This window comes from Dipodomys spectabilis, unplaced genomic scaffold (assembly GCF_019054845.1).
Source record: "Dipodomys spectabilis isolate Male_0828 unplaced genomic scaffold, ASM1905484v1 ptg000001l, whole genome shotgun sequence".
NCBI classification, from domain to species: Eukaryota; Metazoa; Chordata; class Mammalia; order Rodentia; family Heteromyidae; genus Dipodomys; species Dipodomys spectabilis.
In genome coordinates, this window is record NW_024870678.1 from 29,313,583 (window position 1) to 29,336,677 (window position 23,095).

The following is a 23,095-nucleotide window of genomic DNA, read 5'->3' on the forward strand; positions in this document are numbered from 1 at the left end:
TTCTTTCCCAAGGTATCTTCGTGACTAGTTTTTTTTTTTTTTAATCTCTTTTAAGTCTTTGTTCAGATGTGACCTCAATAAGACCTTCTAGCCCAAACATTGCATTCTTTTTCCTCCTCAATGTGTTCTACCTTTCAAGCTCCTAATATCACGTATCTTACTCTATTTATTGCTTATTAGTTAACTAGAATATAACTTTCCTGAGGGCATCTCAAGTGTCTAGATACTGTCTAGTGCCTGGTAAAGGATCTCAGTAAAAATCTACTCAATGAAGTATATGAGGTCTTATGTAGGTAGACTGTTTAACGTGATGATGGTTAGATGAGGCACTATCCTCTATATCCACGGAGAAAAGATATAGAAGACATAAGATAGGCCCTTCACGGAGGAGAAAACAATTACCCATTGAGGAAAAATGAGTAAGATTGTTGGACAGTGCTAAATGCTTTTTAGACTTGTAGCTTTAAATGTGATTGAGTCCATTTCAAAAAACACTAGTAGACAGAGAAGTCAGTACTTGAAAGCACACAAGTGAGCAACAGCTACAGGGTCTAAAACACAAATGCATTTTAAGTGACACTTGGTGGTACTTCAGAACAAGCTTGAATTATTAGTCAGGCTGCTTTGCTGTATTTTGGTAAGGGGGGTTTGATGAACTTGTCTCTTTTCTGCTTTAATTCTTTATTTGTTCTGCCTGCTTAGCAGTCCAGATTTCTGAGCCTGACATGGGCATGGGCTGTTTATTTCTTTATAGTCTATCTGGCAAATCCAAACTCCCTACAGTCCCTAGAAACTTCAAGCTATTATCACCTGTGTTCTTGCATATTGTATGTTCTCTATGGCTACCTATTTCTAGTCCTACTTTGAAATTATTATCACTTCAACATTCAACTTATTGAGGGTGGAAGTATGGACTGAAGTTGCTAGGGACTTGAGTTCAAACCTCAGTACTGCCAAAAAGGAAAGTACGGGTTGAGCTGCTCTAATGCAAAAAGTTGAAAAGTTCTGAACAAAGACCCAGTGTTCTAGGTAATTTCTACACCTTACTTGGAGCCCTGAAGAATAATGTATACCACTACCTTCAGGCTGTTTATACTGTGAAACTAAAATAAATGCTATGCCTCTACGGGCTTCATCTCTAAAGTATCTTATCTATGCATATGTTTTAAAATCTGAAACACTGCTGGTCCCAGAGGTTAAATGCTGATTTGTTTCTAAAACCTGAGCAAAGTGACTATTGCCAATGGCACTGCTTACTTGGTCTGTCCAATCCGGTGGACCCTTCCAATGGCCTGAAGCTCATGGGCAGGGTTCAGTATGGGCTCCACCAGGAGAACGTGAGTTGCTTCAATGATAGTTAATCCATTAGAACCTGTATGCAGGGGCAGCAGCAAAATATTGATTTGGGGATCATATTTAAATGCTGACAGGTTCTCCTAAAAAACAAAGACATATTTTGATTTCAGCCAGATCAGTTAGAATAGGAACAGCATATTATAGTTCACTTAAAAGATATCAAAGGTAACAACAAGGTCAGCAGGACATGGAACCATGAAGAAAGCTGGAGGCAAAACTGCCAATTCTAGAAAGTGGAAACTGGAAGCTTATCTTTAATTATTAGGAAAAGTATTACATAAGCTCACTTGATCTTATAATCAGTAATACAATCACAAGATAGATGTACGTAATGCATGAAAATCTACATGAGCTTAGAGGGAGAAAAGAAAAAAAATGCTACGTTTAGTGTGTGTGTGTGTGTGTGTGTGTGTGTGTGTGTGTGTGTGTGTGTGTGTGTGTGTGTGTGTGTGTGTGTGTGTGTGTGTGTGTGTGTGTGTGTGTGTGTCCCCTTGTGTGTATATATCCCCTTGGGTATGTGTCACTGTGCTGAGTTTGGTGTAAAGGAAATTTTAACTACATGTAGTTACAGAACTTAATACCAGAGATAAAAGTCCTTCCTTTAAAAAAAAAAAAAAAGGCAATCTCTTTCTATATTAAAGAAAAGGAAGCATCTCTGGTGATAAGATTAAAAAAAAAGTCCCAAAACATCTGGTTTTCCTACTTTGCTTTAAGATGTTAATTTTATACCTAAAAGAACTCAAACTGTCATACAGGACTCATGACACAAGACAACCAATGCTAAGTAAGGCAGTAACAGCAGCTGTAGTTTGCAAGCGAATCGACAAAAGACCACACAAGCCAAGTCTTGACATACCTGAAATGTCTTAACCCGGCCAATCTGTGCAAATTCCATGTTGTTGTCCGTGAGAGCTTTTGAGATAATATCTAACACATCCTGCCACTAGAACACACAAATATAATAAAATTGTCTTTATTTAACACAGCTTCTGTTCAAAGAGTACTTGAGATGACACTAATCATAGTAATTTTTATACCTAAGTTAAATAATGAAAACAAAAATAAAAGCTTTATGTGCAGAACTGTCAATATCATTTAGCTCTATGGAAATAGTATTTTTTCTTTTTGCATCAAATTATGGCTGAAAGAGCAAAAATTGATTTAAGAGAAATATTAGAAAACAAAGAGTAAACTGTTTAATGGACGTGGTTCTCATCTTTCTACACTTATTTTCTGTTTAATGGACATGGTTCTCATCTTTCTACACTTATTTTCTGTTTAATGGACGTGGTTCTCATCTTTCTACACTTAAAACTATAGTTTTATTCAATACTTTATTCTGTAGATTTTATTTTTCTTAAACAATTAAATTTATTTGTAAAGAGACTTTTACGGTTATTGATTCCAGCTTTTTAAAATATGAAGATAAGAAAATGCCTAAGTGAAATATAAAATCAGGAAATAAAGTTATAGGGGTTAATTTGTCAAGTATCATTTCATTTTTCTAGAAATAATTCTACCTCAAAGATATGGAAAATAAACCTAGCAGTAATACTCAACCTTAACTACTATGGTAAGTAGTATAAACTGGCTTTTAGCTATGAACTGGTTAGACAGAAAACCAGTCTGAGTTAGTAGTGGGGGAGAAACATTGTTCATACCGTTGAGAAAACAAGTGCTTTGGCTCCTGGGTCTCGGAGCTTTATTTTCATCAGAGTTCGGATCACTGCTTCTACTTTGGTAGAATGGCTGCCCTTTGAACACACAGAGAAAAATACTTCAGTATCAAGTAAAAACCAGTTAGAAATGGAAAGAAAACCATAGTATAAATCGCTTTTTATCATCAAAACTAATCTATATTAAAACCAAGTAGTAGGTACATATATTACTTTTTTACTTTGTTTGCTGTGAATTTTCTTTAGCCCCTGATTTTAGATGCTATGGAATAGAAAGCAAACCAAAGAGCCACATGGCATAACATATTAAAGTATGTTTTTGTTAAGTTGTTTAGTTAATTTGTTATATTAGAGAAGCAGAATGTCTACTCAAAAACCTCCACTTAGAGCTGGGAAGGTGGCTCAGTGGTTGAGTGCTTGCCTTGCATGCATGAGGCCCTGGGTTCGATTCCCCAGCACCACATAAGCAAAAAAAGAAAGCTGGAAGTGGTCCTGTGGCTCAAGTGGTAGAGTGCTAGCCTTGAGCTGAGGAGCTGAGGGACAGCACCCAGGCCCAGAGTTCAGGCCCCATGACCAGAATCCCCCCACCAAAAAAACAAAAACAAAACCTCCACTTACTCTTGCTTATGTCAGATATTATAAAATTAGAAATGCTGAGGATACAATGAACCAAAACTTGGAACACTGTGCAAACAGTGAAGGATACAACCAAGGAAAAACATCTGCTTGCAATGGCATGACCAAGAATAACAACAGTACAAATGATGTCCACTTACACCAAGGCAGGTTCACACAATGCTAACCACTTCAAAGAATGGTGTTTGTATTCATCTCTCATAAACATTCTGCTACAAGATTATGAACACAAGAAAGTATTTGAAAAATAGAGAAGATGATAAAGACTCATCAGCACCAAAGGCTAACAAAAGATATTTCTTAAAACATTTGGTTCAGAAGTTATCTAGTAGGTAATTCAAGGTCAGAAAAGCTATGTAGGTTCTTATTTTCTCTCATAGGTACAACTGATTTCATCACAGAGTTAAGTCTGAAAGGAACAATGTGATCTGCAGATGCAGGTTTTTGTTGCAAAATTCTAAGAACCTAAACTCTGAGTTAGCAAATTGTTGAATGCGCTTAAAGGACAGAAAACCTCTACTGCCTCATATATTTAGCATACTAAAAAAATTTTAGTGATAATACAATTAAGTATCTGATTTATATTTGATAATTCTCTCCCTTTCACAATAAAACTATTTTACTAATGCAATGGTAGAATAGGGCGATGTATTTTATTCCCTGAAGTAGTTTTATTGGGGGTGTATGGTGTAGAAAGATGCGCTGGCTTCACCTTATTTCTGTCACATGCAATCCTGTCTGCTGAGATCCTCTGTCTAGCCAAGAAAGCAAAAGGGGAGGACAGATTGGAGATCTCCTTCCAGCAGCATCAAAGGGCTACTTGCCTTCTATAGAAACAAAAGTAGTACTCAAAGACTAGAAAGGTATCATGGTTTTATATTTTCTTTGGTGACTTCTCAATAATAGTGAATACTGGGACACAATTTGAAAGAAGGTATGCCAATCCATGAAATGGAACCAAGAGTGTGTTGCACGTTGTATTCCTTTGTCTCCAGTTTAGTTCTTATGTCACCTTGTGATTTATATATATAAATAAAACATACATATATAATATACACACACACACACACACACACACACACACACACACACACACACACACACACACACACACACACACACACATATATACATATATATACATACTCTTTTCACTACATACTAGTTGGCATTCCCATGGTCTTGCTTAGCTCCATTCATAAAATCAAGGAAGGGGTAGAGTGGTGGCTGAATCTTGAAGAACTTCAGAGAAAAGTCAACCAAATAAAGGTGACATTGGAATGAGGCTAGCTAAAAAAAAGTTCCAACTGACTGGAGTGTTTGAAATACTGTTTTGTCAAAGGTCAAACTTAAATGGTAGAACTGGGATTACATTCCTTTCTCTAGGACTTCAATCATTCTACTTAGTTATCTATGGTAAATGGTATTTCTACTTTTATACTGCATATACTCTACCTCTTTTTTCTGGATATGGAAGATATGTCTACAATTAGATAACAAATTTGTTTGGATCCAAAGGTTTTTGGATGTTTAATGGAAACACTACTGAATCATTTGCCATTCATCATCCACTCAAATGTGTACTAAGTATCGATTATGGTAAGCATTGCTTTACTTGTTCAGGAAACTGAGTATAGACCTGTCTCAGGAGTAATGTCTCCAGATTTAGATAGGAGTTTAAACTTCATAAATGGTTAAGTTTTTCTTACCAATAATTTCATAAAGCAAATCTCTACTGTGTGTTCAATTTATTGTACATCATGGTTACTTTTAGTACAAGGCCTATTAATAGTTATGAAATATAAATGCTAATGTGGCTAGTGAACAGAAACTATTTTTTTTAATGATAACTTAGATGAAGTCATGATGTATTAAAACAGCATACACTGCATTCTAAATTTACTAGTTAATGTTTATGTACATCTCATATACAAAATTTAATTTATATTTTATATGTTTAGATACAATCACTTTTAGATCTACTAAATTATTTTATGCCTACTTTAATCAAAGTTTTATGTTTTTCTGAAAGTATTCATATTTCACTAAATGTTTCACCCATTTCCCAAACAAGTCTTATCCCTCTTCTAATTTTTCCCATTGCTTCCTCTCACATTTGTGTGAGAATATCTTATGCAGACATCTCTACCGTCAGTAGGCTTGTTTGTTGAAAATAGGTTCTTGGATCATACCTTACATACAATGATAAATTCATGGAAATGTGCCTGAAAAGCAAGCCAATTGCTTATGAGACACTCAAAGCCTTCTTCTGGTGCTTTGGTGGTGGGGAGGAAAAGGGCTGTTTTGATAGCTGTAGCTATGTAGAGCGTTTGTCCTGGACAGAAAGTTCTTAGACATAAGAATCTTGTCCACTGTTGCACCAGCCTCTCTACTGTCAAAAACGCTCTTGATGAAATCTTGTGAGACACAAGACAGAGGGAACATGCCACGTGGGGCCTGTGTTCTGCCAGGAGACCTAGTTCATCCAAAATGCTTGGCAGTTGTCAGGACTTGCAAGGGGAATTTTGTTTACTCTATGAAATGCTCAGTAAGTTCCAAAGTTCACTTAGAAACACTGTCATACCATTAGGGGAAGATCTGATCTTTAAGTGGATTTACCAAAGGGATGTTTTTTAATTTCTACAATCAATCAGTAGGATTCCTTACATCATGAAATTTCTATCTAACTTCTACAACACCACTAGCAAAAGCCACCAAAGAATACTTAATAGCATATTCTTCAAATAGCTTTTATTTAACTCTAGTTATATGATTATCTGCAATATGTAAGAATCTTTTGTTGTTGTTGTCCTGGGACTTGAACTCTGGGCCTGGGCAATGCCTCTGAATTTTTGTGCTGTAAGCTAGCACTCTACCACTAGAGCCACAGCTCTTCATCTGGCTTTTTATGGTTAACTGGAGATAAGAACCTCATGGCTTTCCTTCCCAGGGGGGCTTTGAACCATGATCTTTAGATCTCAGCCTCCTAAATAGCTAGGCATGAGCCACCAGTGCCTGGCCAATGAATAGAATTTTGACAGAAATACAACATGAACATTTCAAATAAAAACAAAAAATTACTTCTCAATATAAACTACTAAGTGTCAAGGATTTGACAATCAGCAACAATGTGAAAAGGTTAAGAATTGTGGAAACCAGTATCTCTAAAATTTGGAAGTAACACCTCAGTCATTTATATAGATTCATCTTTATTTCCTATATGATCACTTCTTTCTCCATGCTAACATAGGTGACAGAACCATGTAATGGAGAAGTTCCACTCATAAAAGTGAGCTGAAGTGGGCTGGGAAAGTGGCTCAGTGGTAGAGCATTTGCCTTGCATGCCTGAGGCCCTGGGTTCGATTCCTCAGCACCACATAAGCAGAAAAAAAAAGCCAGAAGTGGTGCTGTGGCTCAAGTGGTAGAGTGCTAGTCTTGAGCTGAAGAGCTGAGGGACAGCGCCCAGGCCCAGAGTTCAGGCCCCACGACCGGACCCCCCTCCCCCCAAAAAAAACAAAACCAAAAACCAAAAACCAAAAAGTGAGCTGAAGTCTGAAATGAGAAGATGCTTTAAGAAGAAAGTAACAAACAGACAGTGGGCAGAAATGTGACAGAAGTCAGAAGAGGTAACAGGTAATAAGAGGCAGAAGTAGCAATGTGAGAGGAAGCATGAGAAAATTCCGAGGAAGAGTGATAACACTTGTTTGGGAAATGGGTGAAACATTCTGTCAAATGTATAACAAATAGGAAATGTAACAAATCCATCTGTAGCAAAAAGAAATTTGTAACTTCAGCAAAGTCTATAATCTTAAAAATTTTTAAATAAGATGCTTCAAGTCACTTATGTGTTTATCAATAGCCATGACAGGCAAGAAGGAGAGCAAAATAAAAAATGTTTCAATACTGACATCCCTGTCCCAACAGGGCAGTGCTTGTAACTGTCCTGTGTGTCTAGGAAAACTGCCATAAAATGAGCAGGTGTTTGGGTGTCACGGGCTCAATGACTCAGTTTCACAGAGACTGTGCTGTTTACTAGGAGCTAGCTAGCATAATCCCTTCCTCAACCTCACTGCCTGAAGTCTGACACGGCAGTTCTGCCTCATTGCTGGTTCCTTGTACTGTGAAGAATGCTTTCACCATTTAAGGCTGAGCTCCCTCTTCCTAGCAATGAATGCTACTTGTGGCTTCTGGGCTGCCTGCAGCTAGAGGAAGAGATAGAAGAGATAGGAGAACTAAGAGGACAATATTCTTGGGAAAGGAAAGAGAGAACTACAGGATTAGGAAGCAAGTGGAAGGGGGACAGGGTAGTGGTGACCATCAAAACTACCAAAACTCAGAAGAAAAAGGGATTCATGAAGAAGATTCTCCTTGCTAGAGAGTGAGTACTACCATTCTCTAAATTATTCCGTGTGTGTGTGTGTGTGTGTGTGTGTGTGTGTGTGTGTGTGTGTGTGTGTGTGTGTGTGTGTGTGTGTGTGTGTGTGTGTGTGTGTGTGTGTGTGTGTGTGTGTGTGTGTGTTACTAGGGTTCAACTGAGGTCATACATGGGCTAGGCAGGGCTCTACCACTTAAACCTCTCCAAATGAAATGAATCCTTTAGGCCATAATCATCATTATACTATTCTGATTTGACCTTTGTAAATCTGATAAGAAAAAATTCAGAAATATATTTTTTTAAAGCTAGAAAAAAATTGGCTAGTAAAGATTTTTCATTAAATTAATATTCTTGGATAGAAGGTCCAATTGTGGATCGTGTTTATATTTTCAATTAAGAGATTTCTTTAGGATTTTGACTGAAGCAAGGGAAAAATAAAGTAAATAAACTCTGAAATATTACTCTGAACTCTCAGTCTATAGTATTTCTTTTAGCAGTCTTTATTAATGTCAGCAATTAGCTATTTTTTTTTCCTTCAGTTTTATTGGAAACATCTTTTTCCCCTTGAAATCCAAGTTTGAATGAAAGCTTTCTTTGAGTAAATGTCCAATTTACCCAGAATCTAATTTGAACAGAAGAGCTGACAGGGAAATTCCTTTCACCTAGTGGACGTGGCTAGCTCCGGCCACCCAGTACAAAGCACTGCTGGGCTCCTCCCACAAAGCCAATAGCAAAGCTGAAGCTGAAGTGTCAACATATTTCTAAACCCTGGTGGTGGTCTCTCCAGATTCATGGTGCCAATTCTGTTCTGATTCTACTATGTGCCTTTTGCAGTGCACTCATGGTGGATCCGTGTTACCTTCACTGGGATGTCCTCCTCCTGGCTTGCTCTCTCTGAGGTGAAGACGTAGGAGACCTCTTTGTGCGATGTGGTCTGGCGGCAGATGGCACACTTGATGGAGCTTTTGTGAGACCCCACGCTGTACTGCTCAATAATGATAGAGGTGCATTCATTACAGAAGCAGTGTCCACAGCTCAGCACTGCCCACTAAAAAAGAAAACGGAGAGAGAGCTTCATTAAGTGCCTTCAAGACTAGCACAGTAACAAGGGGGAAATGACTCAATCTTACTACTTCAGTAAACCTGTGCGCTGCATTATATTTCTACAATTATGTTACTTTTCAAAAGTTACTTGAACACAAATTTGTCCTTGTAAATATGTTCAAAATTATTCCTCTCTAATGAAAAAGACAGAGTCATTCTGCACATTCTTTCCCACCAATTACACAAGAACCTAAGCCCCAGCCCCAGCTCCTTTTGCTTTTTGGTTATTGTTCAGAAAGGGTCTTGTGTTTTTGTTGGATAAAGGTCTGGACCAGGATCCTACTTATGCTTTTCTATGCAGACTGGATTACAGACATACAATATCATGCCCAGTTTATTGGTTGTGATAAAGTATCAGGCTGGCTGAGAACTATGATCCTCCTGATCTATGCCAAATAGCTAGGATGACAGGCATTTGGTCTCCAGTTCTCCCTTTAAGATAGAAGGTAATACTTGGTTTTCATGCAAGTTATGAGCAAAGTAAAGGCAGGGAGAGAGGTCAGTAGAAAGAAAGAAAGGAACCAGAGTGAAAGCGAGAGAGAGAGAGAGAGAGAGAGAGAGAGAGGGAGAGAGAGAGAGAGAGAGAGAGACTCACCTGCTTTCCCAGCTGTCGAGCACATATTGGGCATGGTTCTGGATTAATACCTCCTGACGTTTTGTCTTGAGACTAGGAAAAAATAGAATACAAAAACATATTAATGAAAATAACTGTTGGTAGTTGCTATTTAAATAATCTAATGAATGATATGACATATACTTTATATGTACCTAATACTATTAACTCCAAAGGAATTTATTCAAGATATGAAAAAAACCTAGAAAAGCATAAACTGATTTTAGTAAATGTCTTTTGCATACAGATAAAAAGAGATACTCTGCTGTAGTTAGGTGTCTGTTTAATTAGGTCATGTTTTTTAATGTGTGATAATTTGGCTATTTTTCTGAAGTATGAAAGAATCCTATAAAAGTTCACCTCTGCTCATCTCCTTCATGCTGCTATCACAAATTTAGTTCTGTATATGTTGTATATGCCATTCAACAGTACTGTTGCTTTAAACAATTAATATTCCTTTTTATTTACCTATATAATTAATCTTCATTTAATTCCTTTAATTCTGTGTTTTAGTTCCATCCTTCAATCTGGGATAAATTTTCTTTAGTCCAAAGAATTTCCTTTAATGTTTTTTGTAGTATGAATTCTTTGCAAGGATGAATTCTTTGAGTTTTTATCTGGAAATATTTTATTTTACTTGAAAATATTTTTTTTTTTTTTTGGTCCAGTGGTGGGGCCTGAACTCTGGGCCTGGGTGCTGTCCCTCAGCTCTTCAGCTCAAGGCTAGCGCTCTACCACTTGAGCCACAGCGCCACTTCTGGCTTTTTTTTTTTGCTTATGTGGTGCTGAGGAATCGAACCCAGGGCCTCATGCATGCAAGGCAAGAGCTCTACCACTGAGCCACCCTCCCAGCCCTGTACTTGAAAATATTTTTATGTAGGTGTTTTTTTCTTTTTCTTTAACTAGTTCTAATACAGTGATCTGTCAACTGATGAAATACAAATTCCTTACTAAAATGGAATAATCTTCGCCAATAATCGATTAATTTACTAATGTTTGAGACAACATATTAATCACAATTCCGAAAATGCAGTTCTTTACAGTGTATAATTTCAAGCTTTATTGTCAAATCTTCTGATTCTCATTTATTAGCTTTACAAATATTTTAATTTCTAATAGCAAATTTAAAGATATATTCTGTATAAATAAGGGTATATGTATATGGTATGTGATGCAATTTTCATTTGAAGGTGTATTATAATACATTTTACTCAGTGCTTTGAAGTAGTCTATTAACATAGTTACTTTACTGTGTGTCTTTAAAATCACCTGTGTAAGTTATAAGTTCTGCAGATTATTATCTTTTGTGATCTTTGTAGCTACTGTAGACATGGCTAGTGATTTGGCTTATATAACTAACACAACCAAAATATGTGTACTATTAAACTATGAATTGCAGGGTTGATATTTTCAATGGAAGAAGTTATTAGTTTATGATAATAGTATGAAACACAGTACCTTCTCCAAATTAGTTAGATAAAGAAGCTGTCCAAGTTTTTTCTGAAGCTGTGATGTAGCAACAGCTTTATCATTTAATAGTTTTATACGATTTTGCTCCACCTAAAAGCAAACAGCAAAAAGACATTTTTTTAATTCTCTCTTAGACAGATGGTCAACTATATTACACATACACAATGTCTTGTTTTAAGAAAACCACTTATACATTAAACTCAAGCTCGTAAATTGCTATTAGATAATATACTTTTGTAGGACTTCTTTTTGCTTTATAGAAGATAAAATTCAATGTAGATTTTTTTTTGTTTTGAAGAAAATATCCCTACATAACTGAAATCAGACAAAATCAACCCAAATTCTATTTATGTGCCATTTTACAGTAATATATTCATGATATATAGAAAAACTAAATGATAGGGTCCTTTGGTCGGTGATTTTAGGAAGCTCAAAGAACAATGTCTTTACCCTCTTTCCCTTCTAATTAGAACATGCAAAAGGAATTCAATTAGAAGATTTCCAGGGCACCTTGCTGGGGATTAACCATGAAATTTATTTATTTAATTTTATTTTTCTATCAGTCGTGGGTCTTGAACTCTGGGCTTGGGCACTATCCCTCACTCTTCAGCTCAAGCAAGTGCTCTACTGCTTGAGCTAGAGTGCCACTTCTGGTTTTCTAATGGCTTATTGGAGATAAGTCTCCCAGGCTGGCTTGAACCGTGATCCTCAGATCTCAGCCTCCTGAGTAGCTAGAATTACAGGCGTGAGCCACTGGTGCCTGGCATGAAATTTATTTTTAAAACAAAAAACTTACTGAACATTCATATCTAAGTGAAAGGGCATCAAATGATACCTTAATTTTTTTCTAAATTATAGTCTCCAAGCTCTGTAGAAAGAAATAAATTTTGTGGTAGAACACAAAATTAAAATTGGGTAGGAATACTTATAATTCTAGCTACTTGGTAGTTTAAGATCAGGAAGATCATGATTTCAGGCCAGCCTGGGCAGAAAGGCCTGTGAGATTTTACCTCAACAGAAGAGGCTGGGTATCGTGGTTCATGTACATTCCAGCTACTGAGGGAAGTTAAAAGAGAGAGAGAGAGAGAGAATTGTAGCCCAGACACATACCCAGGCAGGTATGTCACAGTGGTGAGCTGACCAAGGCAAAGTCTCGATATATATATATATGATATATGCACACACAGATATATGTCTCTATCTTATCTATGTATATACACACACAGTATATATCAATAATCTCTGTACACAGATGTACTCAAAAACAGATGAATGTACAACTGTGAAACAAAATACACCAAAACAGCTGAAAGCAAGCATACATTAAATATGAAATTGTTTATTTTTGACCATTTTAACAAACAAAAATAATGGCTCAGCCCATGAACAGAGCTTTACAGAGCCCTAGCTCTGCATCTTCTGTAGATGGAGATCTACCTCATAGGGTTCAATGATGTGATGAACGGGTGGATTTGGCTTTGGCTCCTTGGGATGCCGCACTCTCAGTCGTTCTGTAGCCATTGCAAGTTCATCAACAGCAGATACCCGGTTCCTTAGTGTCATCCAATATTCATGAAGCAACTGAGGGAACAGAAAAAGGCAGTGGTGGAGCACAAGATTGAAACTGTTCAAACGAGTAAGATTATAATGAGCAACAGCCTCAATAAGCTCTCCATTAAATGTCTAACAAATAAGCAATTCTTCAGAGCATATTTAGGCTAAGGAAGAGTGAGTGAATCATCTCCATCGGATACATCCTCTTCAGATTCTCAGAAGAGAATATCCAAAGATTTCTTAGTGAGGCCATAAATTAACTGTTTAGAAAATATTTTTAGCATTTCACATATTAAAAGTATTAAAAACAAAATATAAAATATAACGAAGATGCTGAAACATGCAACGGAGTGCCTACCACGTAGTTTAAAAAAGAGATCAGTAGGAATTCCCTGGAAAGCTTTAATTACATCATTTACTGTCCTTCTATATTCTTCCTGCAATGCCAAAAATGGAGTAAATCACAACCCTTTATTTATTCTTCCAGACTTTTCACGAGAGAATAAAGATAAGTATCTTTAATAATTTGGTCATATAAAGTTTGGAGCTTAAATTTTTTGATATGCTTGCTTCATATACATCACATTTTGAGATAGATCCTGGCTGGTGTGTCAACTGATATTTCAGATAATATCTTGTTTGGAAAAAAATTGTTAACCTGCTTTGAACAGCAAAAATTTCAGATTAAAAAAAGAATATATGGAAATATAACATAAAACAAAACACTTTCCCTTTCTCTAAACTATCTTACCTGAAAAGTCAGATAAGAAATTCAAGATAAAGAAGAATTCAAAATTAATAAATTCAGAAATACCACATCAAATGAAGAGTTATACTACAACTGGATCATTGAGTGTAAAAATAAAAGGCTAACTTGTCCTCGATATATGGAAATGGTTTTCAGCCTTGCTGCTTGAGATGTCTGCATTATGCTCCTCAATCTATTTGTTTATTTGTCTATTTAGCCTGGACTGGCCACAAACTCACTCCGTAGTCCAAGGTGGCAACAAAACCCCAGTCTTTCTGCCTCAGCTTCGGTGTACTGGGTTTACAGGTATGAAATACCGTACCAGTCATTTGTTCTCTAATCTTCAAGTTTGATGTTGCTACTTGGTTATTTATGAGAATATAAAAAGAACACAAACACAACCACAACTCTAGTCTAATTTCATAAAATAGCAGGGTAAGATCAAGCAAGAACTGAATGAAGCACACAACTAACCAACAGCTTTCATGTTAAGTACCAGTTTAATGATTATCTTTTACTAAACAAATAGAATTCGTTAAATACTATTATATTTACTAGAAGTCTTTGCTACAAGAAATACAGTTAAGGGAAAAAGAAATTATAACCCTTTCAAATCTCTAAAGAAGATTTAGAAAAACAGGAGAAAAAAAAAGGAAGTAGCAATTAAAATTAATATAAAGGAGAACTTTTAGTATTGGGAGGCTTAAAATAGTCTACCTTATATTCCTTCTTCCATGCTTCAAACAGATCCATTGCAGCACTTCCTTCATCAACGAATTCAACATCAAACCTGTGGGATCTTGCAAATGACAGTATTGCTTTCATGGAACGCTCTGTCTCACTAACAGCCCACAGGCCCCGTGTGGTAGTAGGGGCTCGATCATCTACTAGTCCTTCTTCATCTTCTATCATTTCCTCGAATATGGCAGTCTGACCTTTGACCCTGAAAACATACCAGAACAAAACAGGTACTAGTGTCATTGGGTAGCAAGCACAGGGAGTGAGTGATCTGTCTGAACAAATACAAAAGCAAGGTCAACACAACTTTCAATGTCATGACTATACGATCATGGATGTGGTACTTTGGAAAGGTAACAGCAAATATAAAAATGGACAAATAAATTTGTCCAATGTTCCTTGAGAGTAACCTGAGATAATGAAATGCCTATAAATTCCAGACTATAAGTCTCAACCTGAGAATTAAAATATAACTGCCACTATCACTAACCATGATAAAAAAGAAGAAAAGCAAAAGATCAACAGTCTAATTTAAAAGTTGTACATTTGTCATACACTGTCAATCCCTCCTCCTTTTGGGGCAATTGGAACTTAGGCTGATCTTCATTTCCATGTCTGTTCATCAAGGAAAGTTCTGCTAAGGTTGTGGTTATGTGCACACACTGACTACATTAATCTCAATAAAAGGATGAACAAAGGTTCAAGAAAGAGTATTAATAACAAGGAATAAGGGGTAGCTCTTTTTATAGGATATTATTATTATTTTTGGGGGGGGAGGGGTCCGGTAGTGGGGGGTCTGGGCGCTGTCCCTCAGCTCTTCAGCTCAAGGCTAGCACTCTACCACTTGAGCCACAGCACCACTTCCGGCTTTTTTCTTTTTGCTTATGTGGTGCTGAGGAATCGAACCCAAGGCCTCAGGCATGCAAGGCAAGCGCTCAAACTGAGCCATCTTCCCAGCCCCTTTTATACGATATTATATTTTAAGTTCTTTGTAAACAGCTATGTATATTTATTTATTTAATATTGGTTAAAATCTCAATGAGGGAAGAATTGTTAGACAGGTAATTTAATTTACTTATATCAGTGGGCAGGGATTTGAGCTAAAATTCATCAGACTCCTGGATTTGGAACCTTATCGTTCTCAAATGACTCTCAAAGAATACTTAAGAGGTTACTTCTGCATGAGAAACCTAACTGTGTTAAAAGATCAAATGCCAAAGGTTTATTGAATTGAATAAAAGAAAAAATTAAAAGAATCACTACAGTGGGCAATATAGTCTTAAGATCAAACACGAAGTCTTATAAAATTTTCCTGGTGGGAAATAATCAAATAGGGAACTTACGTGTTAGCAAATAGCTTTGATTCATACTCTGTGAACAATTCATCTGCTTTGCAAAAGACACAGCTGAAAAAGAGATGTCACAAAAATATTCATAAACATAAAGCAACTTATGATTTCTAAAAAAGGCTTTGTGTTTTGTCCTTCATTTTTTTTCTTTATAATAGATATGCTATTTTAGAAAAAAAGAATTACATGGTTTCCAAACAGAAGGTCCTTGAATTGTGTTATTTTTACTAATATATCTCCTTCTACTCCAGTACTGAAAATAAAAAATGCTTTTATCTTATGAGCCGTTATTCCTTTTCTCAGGTAAGTGTTAGCTCAACGGGATGATGTCACTTCACTGCTTGGTTTCTTCATTTACCTACCAGTTGAGAGGAAGTCTGGCTGGTCGCAGGTGGCAGACTGTTGCAGACTCAATAACATCACGAGACGGAGGTTTCTCTAGGTTTTTTACAGCTTCCCTTACAAGCTTCTGGAATTTATTTAGCTCTTCCATTTGTGTTGCAAGTAGGAACTGAAGACCTCTGCAGTCTCGGAACCTGATTCCCATCACCAGCACCATACACAAGAGGAGAATTATAAGGTCAATTCCTCAAATTCAGAAAATGATTGCCAACCAAAAATTGAAACTATGTGCTACATTCACCCAAAGTTTACATTTGGGTGAGCTTTCCTTCAGAGTGGAGCCAATGACTACTAGTAGTAAAGGTATAGAAAAACTCAGCTGATTATTAGATACCAAAAATGCATGATAGTTCTATGTTCAGGAACTAAAAGAGTTAGAAAACAGAATATCTCTCTGTTTAAATTATTGTTGAAGAATCTTTCTTTATAAGGCTGAATGACCACAGATTGTTCCTCTGACATTCTTGTTGTATATGGAGAGATAACTACAGGACTGAACATAAAAACAGAACACTGAGAGGAGAAATGGTCGAGTCATATTTCTTGTTATAAAGAACTAATATGAATAATAAATTTCAATTGAGAATTTATTATATGCCAAGTACTTTGCCAAGCATGTATCTTGTAAAGTTTCAATTGCTATCGTACTTAAGAAATAAAGTATAACAAATTAAGATTCACAGATCAAAAAGTATGAGTTATGAGGCAGAGTTAGGAGTTGTGCTCAAATTTGGTTTGAGGAAAAAGTTACAGATACGTATTAATGGCTTATCAAGGAAACTATGAAAAATGAAAAACTAGAAATTATGAAGATGATTTGTTATATACTGAAATTGAATACCCTGATGCCTAAAACTATAGTATGTTCTAATTGTAAATGGGACCTTCTAGTACCAAATGACCTGAACATGGGCATGATTACTCATCTAGGTTTTTATATTTTGAACTGTTTTCTTACTTTTCTGACATAGAAAGCTTGTCAGTTTGCTGTTTGTAGTTGCTGGTTATTTCATTACGCACTCGTTGTACAAGTTCTTCATCCAGGGAAAATTCTGTTGCTCTGTGGATTACATTCAGCCACCAGGGAGAATTAGAACGAATCTATAAGGAAAGTAGTTTTTTAGTGATTATTTTGTTTCAGTATTCACTATGATCCCGTAACTGGGAGAAGTGATGTAAAAAATACAAAATAACCAATAAATGCTATTCTCCAAAGAATTATAAAACAGGGTAGATAGTACACAGAATCTACATAAACTGATAAAATACTCATTTACATACATAATTAAAGATAGTAATTTTTTTTTGCAATACTGCATGAATGAGAATTTATGTAATGGCAGAGGAAAGCTGTATTAAAAACATAGGTCACAAAAATGATGATTAGCTACTCACTCTGATTGTGGTAAGGTCACAGGTTTTTTTCAGAAGGAAAAAGAAAACCCAAGACAATGGAATTAGATTCCATTAAATGAATAAATAAAATTCTGTGCCCAATATTTAAATTAATAAACGTGGGAGACAAAAATGTGGAAAATTGATAAACATTTAAAAGTAAAATCATACTGTGTAGTCTTTTCTTTGGATTTTTTCTACTGACGTTATAACACACACAGAAACTTAAGAAAGGAGTATGAATGGCACACAGTCCACTAATGTTCTAACATCTTAAAAGATTTTGGAACAATATATGTTTAAGACAACAGGTTATAGAAGTCTTTACACTCTCCAGAAAGCAACCAGTTATATAACCAAGGGAAGAACACACCCACCATAGCATAACAGAAATGAAACAGAACCACAACACAGTGATCAATCTATGAATCTGATCCTTCACCAATAAGCATTACTTATTATAAATAATCATGTGCTGAGTGAGAGGCAGTGGACTAGGTAAGTATGAATCACAGTGGCTGTGTCTCTTGAGAAGTATCTTGAGAAGTACCTTTCTTTGGAGCTCCCGGATGGTCTGCTGCACAGGCTGTAAGGCTTGCTGGGCTTCGGCAACTTCTGTATTGCACTTGGTCATGTAGTGCTCTCGAAGCTGTTTGGCCTGTGTTGAGATAGAAAATAAAGATCAACTTCTGCTCCAGGTCTAGATGGGTGAAGAACAATGTGATCACTGCAGATATTTAAAGTTATTTGAATTAAATACTTTCAATAATATAAGTGAGCCTTGAAGGCTTCATACTAAATAAAACAAACCAAGCACAGAAAGACAAATATTGTATGATCTCACTAATATGTGGAATCTAAAAAAGTCACAGAAATAGAACAGAATGGTTGTCAGGAGCTGGAGAGACTGAAGATATGAGTCAACGGATACAATTTTATCATCATATGCTTACTAACAATTTATTGCTGAGAATATATTTTAGGTATTCATACTAAAAAATCAACTATGTGAGGTAATAGGGATACATTATTTAGTCTGATTTAGCCATTCCATGTTTATCTTTATCAAAATATGTTGTAACCAGTTGTATTTGGACACACCTGGCAGGCAGGAAGTATCCTGAGGTCAAGATCACCCTGGGCTACATAATAACAATTTCAAGGTCAACTGGTACTACACAGTAAGACTAACTCAAAAAACAAATCATGTTGTATACCATAAACATATGCGCTTTTACCAATTAAAATAAATAGTTGATTTAAAAATAGTGCAGTCAAAAGTTGTGCATACTTATGCATTCATAGTTTAACTTGCTGATTCAAATAAGGCTCTACTTCCAGGTAATATATTTCAACCATATCTACTCTTTTAATTGTAGCTTTGCTCTCCTATAATCTTCAAAAAAGGCAGAAATCTCTGGAAAAGAACTATAATTAATAATGTACAGTGGAATAATTCATAATAACTCAATACAAAACACTTATTATAGAGAAAAGGTTTTAAAAGAAATACTTGAGAAAATTTGAGTTTATTTACTAGCTTAAATAATAAGTAGAATGTGGAGAAACTACAACTCTTTGTATATTTACTAAATTGTATCTCTTGTAGATTTGCCTTGAGATCAACAAAGTTGTTTAATTTGTTATTATTGCCAGATGTGTAATAATTACCAGATACTATGCCTATAAGCAGATGCTCTGACAAGGAAAATAATATGGAGTAGGCCATAATATGGAGTAGGCTAGTCTCTACATCCAAAATTACTATAGCAATGTTTGGGACACCAAAGCATGGTTGCACTGATTTAAATGTTGCATGCCCTATAGTTGAAATATCAACTATGTAGGGTATAATGCTTGAAAAAAAGCAAACTTTTACAAACAGAATGAAAAGAGAATAATTACCTCTTCCTCAAGCCTGCCATCTCGTAAGGTAGGAGGTATCCCTGGGTGTTTGGCCATTAACAGTTCCATCAAGTTATGTGTAGCATGAAGTCTCTACCAATACACAAAAGATAAAACCTATGATAGGTAGTGCAGTAGACTCTGAAGAAAATGTATGATTTGTATGGTGCAGGGAGCATTTAATTCCATCATTAAAATTATATCACCAAATGCTTTGCCTCTATAAAGGTTACTTGGGGCATGTTGAGCCTGAACGTTGCAAAGGGAATGAGCTGGAACTGAAGACTTTAGAGAAAGAGAAAAAAAACAAACCCTACATTTTATGTTATATTACCCTCCCCTCTCTGCTCCCACATATTTTCTCCAAATACCCAAGTGATCATGTAAGTCCCGTCATTTTTATTCTGGATGGTAAAAAGTCTACTCAGCAAAGCACTGGTGGCTCACGCTACTCAGGAGGCTAAGGTCTGAAGACTGTGGTTCAAAGCCAGCCTGGGGAAGGAAAATCCATGAGATTATTATCTCAAAAAAAAACTACTCAGAAAAACAGGAAGTTGGTGTGGTGGCTTAAGTAGTAGAGTGCTAGCCTTGAGCAAAAGAAGCTCAGAGACAATATCCAGGCCCTGAGTTCAAGCCCCAGCACTGGCAAAAAAAAAAAAAGTCAACTCACCAAAACTTGCCAAGGTTAATAAGGTGGCCGCTATGTTCCATTAGGCTAAAAGAGCTTGTACATGATCTGGTGTTAAAACGGAAATTTCAAAAAGACCCAAAACCCTAAAGTTAAATTAAAGGATCATTAGATAGGTTTTATTTTTGTTGGTTACATTGCCGAGTAAAACTAATCTTTTCTTGTTTTTGGTAAAAACCATGTGAAGAATGTTATGTTCAGATGTAAAAGTGATAAAACTAGCTCTACTCTTTGAATCACAATTAACTAGAGAGCTGTATTTCTGATGTATATTGTAAATTTACTTTGTTATAAGTCCTGGCCCAAACTGATCTGAGCAGATGGAAATAGTAATTCTTAAATTTTATTATACACACAAATCTTTTTTTCGGTGCTTAGTAAAAAGAATAAAACCTGGCTACAAGGAGTGATCATGACTTAGGTCTATCCATCACCCTTTATTGTCTTAAACACTTAGAAACATTATTTTGTTGAAAAAAAATACAAAACTGAAACATGTTAGCTATTACTCACCTGAAGTGAATCAGTTTTGAGTTTCTCCTTGTGCTCCTCAGATGAGCGCAGTACTTCCCTGTATAGCTCTGCCGCTAAGGTGTGCTCACCTGGAGGATATAGGTGTTTGAAACACTTGAATCATGATCCTATTCCACACAGTCATCTACTTATCTATAATCTAAAAGGCCCTATTATGTAACTTCATGATTATAACTATTTTTAGGGATGGATGTTGAGTGTCCAAGCAATTTACTCCTGGCCTATGAACCTACCCCTTTAGTTCACGGACTTTTTGAAGGGATTTAACCTAGTTGTTTCAGTTTATGAGTGTCTCAGTTTAAACTTAAAGAATCTGATTACACAGTTCTTTTTGTACCTTTACCTAATCTACCATTGTTTATTGTAGCTATATTTTCCAACTAGAAAGACATATTTATAAAAAATATATTTAGGGGGCTGGGAAGGTGGCTCAGTGATAGAGAGCTTGCCTTGCATGCCTGAGGCCCTGGTTCGATTCCTCAGCACCACATAAACAAAAAGAAAAAAGCCGGAAGTGGCGCTGTGGCTCAAGTGGTAGAGTGCTAACCTTGAGCTGAAGAGCTGAGGGACAGTGCCCAGGCCCAGAGTTCAGGCCCCATGTCCAGACCCCCCCCCCCCCAAAATAAATTATATATATATATATGATCTTTAAAAACTTATATTGAAAAATAAACTTTCTGACAGGGATTCTCATAATAACTAGTTCTAGTTTGCTAGAATTCCATGCACAGAGAGCAGGCAGCACAATGGGACTGCAGGGGCAAACATCTGGAAAGAGCAGTGGGTGCTTCTGCAATGTATATCGTCCACCACATGCTGACGCTGCTGGGCTGACAGTATTTGGAAATAATCAGATTAGGAACCTTCCTTTCCCACACCTAAATCCACTGCAGGGAAAGGCAACAATACATCTGCAAAGAAGACAAAGGAAAGACCAAGAAAGGAAATTCACTCACTGCCAAAACTGTTGAGTTATAATTACCTACAATAAAATGTGGAATGAAATTTTAAAATCAAGATGAAAAAGCTGAAATTTAGTTTTCTTACGACAATCTACAACTATTCTATCAATCAGATTTTAGAAAACTGTCTGAGTTTTCCACCCACTGCAGATCACATAATAAGGTTTATAAATGTCTGTTTTGTAAAGCAGTCACAGCATAATAAAAATATTTTAAAAAACTTGATTAGAAATCAAATGATTCAGGGTACATTCTGTCACTTCCTAGCTATAATCTTGAGAAAGCAACTTAACTTGTTTCCTTCAGTAAAATGGGAATAACACCGCAATCAAAGGACAATTATGAAAACAAAATAGATATAAAACAAATGTGAATACATAAGATATAATCTATAAAAATGAACATTTCTAGCTGGGCATGGTCACATATGGCTGCAATCCTGGTATTCAGTCAGGCCAGGGATAGAGAGCAACATAGCAATGTCAAGGAATTTCAATGTTCAGCATTAGTTGCAAAGTGAGACCTCTCTCTCAAAAACAAAAAAACAAAAAGCCATCTCAGGCAAGTATAATATTATGTTTCCAGTAGTACATCTAGTTGTCATATATGTTCAGGGGCAAGGACATGTCCTTCTCAACTTGTGATACTCATGCAATCTATACACTGTAATGATAAAGTTAGCCTACTCAATTACTATTAAAAAAACTGGTATCAGAAATGGCACATTTTTTTTACCTCGTTACACTGCTGAAAGTTTAATTTTCTACTTTTTGTTTGTTTGTTTGTTTTGCCAGTAGTAGGGGATGAACTCAGCACTGGCATTTGAATTCATGTGCTCTTCCACTTCAGCCACATGACCTTTCTGTTCATGTTACTTTTTTAGACAGTCTCATTTCTTTTCTTTTTTTGTCTATCCCAGCCTTGGATGGAGGTCTACCTACTTATGTTTCCCATGTAGCTGGATTACAAGTCACCCTAGTATGCTCAGCTTGTTTGTTGAGACTGGAACATAGGAGAAAGAGGTTTGCTTCTCTAACTTTTTGTCCTGGTTAGACTCAAGGGAAATTCTACACATCTCTGCTTCCAGTATTCCTGAGATTATAAGCATGAACCACCATTCTTGGCTCCAAACAAAAATTCTTAGAATTGCCTTATTATTCTTTTTCTATATGTTGTAAGGTACAAATAATTACAGCTTGATGCCTACATAGCCACAGGATATCCTCAACAACCGAAATGATGACGGTAAGGATAAAAATTATTAGAGAAAGTACAAACTTGCAAATTGTTGGCCAAATTGAGGATTTTCTATGTAATGTCTGAAAGGGAAGATTTTCTCACAAAGTTGTAGGTGCTATATCTGCCTAATTTGTCCAAAATACGTATGTCTCTTTTCTCCTACTTTAGTTATTAATAATAAAATCTGCATTGCAGCAAGGTGAAAGTTGTTACCATCTGATATCACTTAATATAACAACATCTTCATCTATAATGTTTCTAAAAAGTATGTTTCCAAGTTTCATGTTAAGAATAACATTTTTGCTGGGCACAGGTGCCTATATGTAATCCAGCTACTCAGGAGGTTGAGAT

At 36.1% G+C, this 23,095-nt stretch overlaps 1 protein-coding gene across 2 annotated transcripts in view; it reads right to left on the reverse strand.

The window, feature by feature from the left end:
- The window catches only part of Shprh (SNF2 histone linker PHD RING helicase), a 56,326-nt gene that overhangs the window by 4,574 nt on the left and 28,657 nt on the right, over nucleotides 1–23,095 (reverse strand). For both annotated transcript variants that reach the window (XM_042686863.1, XM_042686945.1), the window contains exons 15-28: nucleotides 20,523–20,611; nucleotides 19,322–19,414; nucleotides 17,967–18,074; nucleotides 16,980–17,122; nucleotides 15,982–16,155; nucleotides 15,614–15,676; nucleotides 14,250–14,475; nucleotides 12,668–12,811; nucleotides 11,219–11,320; nucleotides 9,743–9,814; nucleotides 8,903–9,091; nucleotides 3,018–3,110; nucleotides 2,213–2,299; nucleotides 1,258–1,436 (exon numbers count right to left, since the gene is read on the reverse strand). In XM_042686863.1, the coding sequence (XP_042542797.1) occupies nucleotides 1,258–1,436; nucleotides 2,213–2,299; nucleotides 3,018–3,110; nucleotides 8,903–9,091; nucleotides 9,743–9,814; nucleotides 11,219–11,320; nucleotides 12,668–12,811; nucleotides 14,250–14,475; nucleotides 15,614–15,676; nucleotides 15,982–16,155; nucleotides 16,980–17,122; nucleotides 17,967–18,074; nucleotides 19,322–19,414; nucleotides 20,523–20,611 (1,762 nt within the window). The remainder of the gene's footprint in view (nucleotides 1–1,257; nucleotides 1,437–2,212; nucleotides 2,300–3,017; nucleotides 3,111–8,902; nucleotides 9,092–9,742; nucleotides 9,815–11,218; nucleotides 11,321–12,667; nucleotides 12,812–14,249; nucleotides 14,476–15,613; nucleotides 15,677–15,981; nucleotides 16,156–16,979; nucleotides 17,123–17,966; nucleotides 18,075–19,321; nucleotides 19,415–20,522; nucleotides 20,612–23,095) is intronic.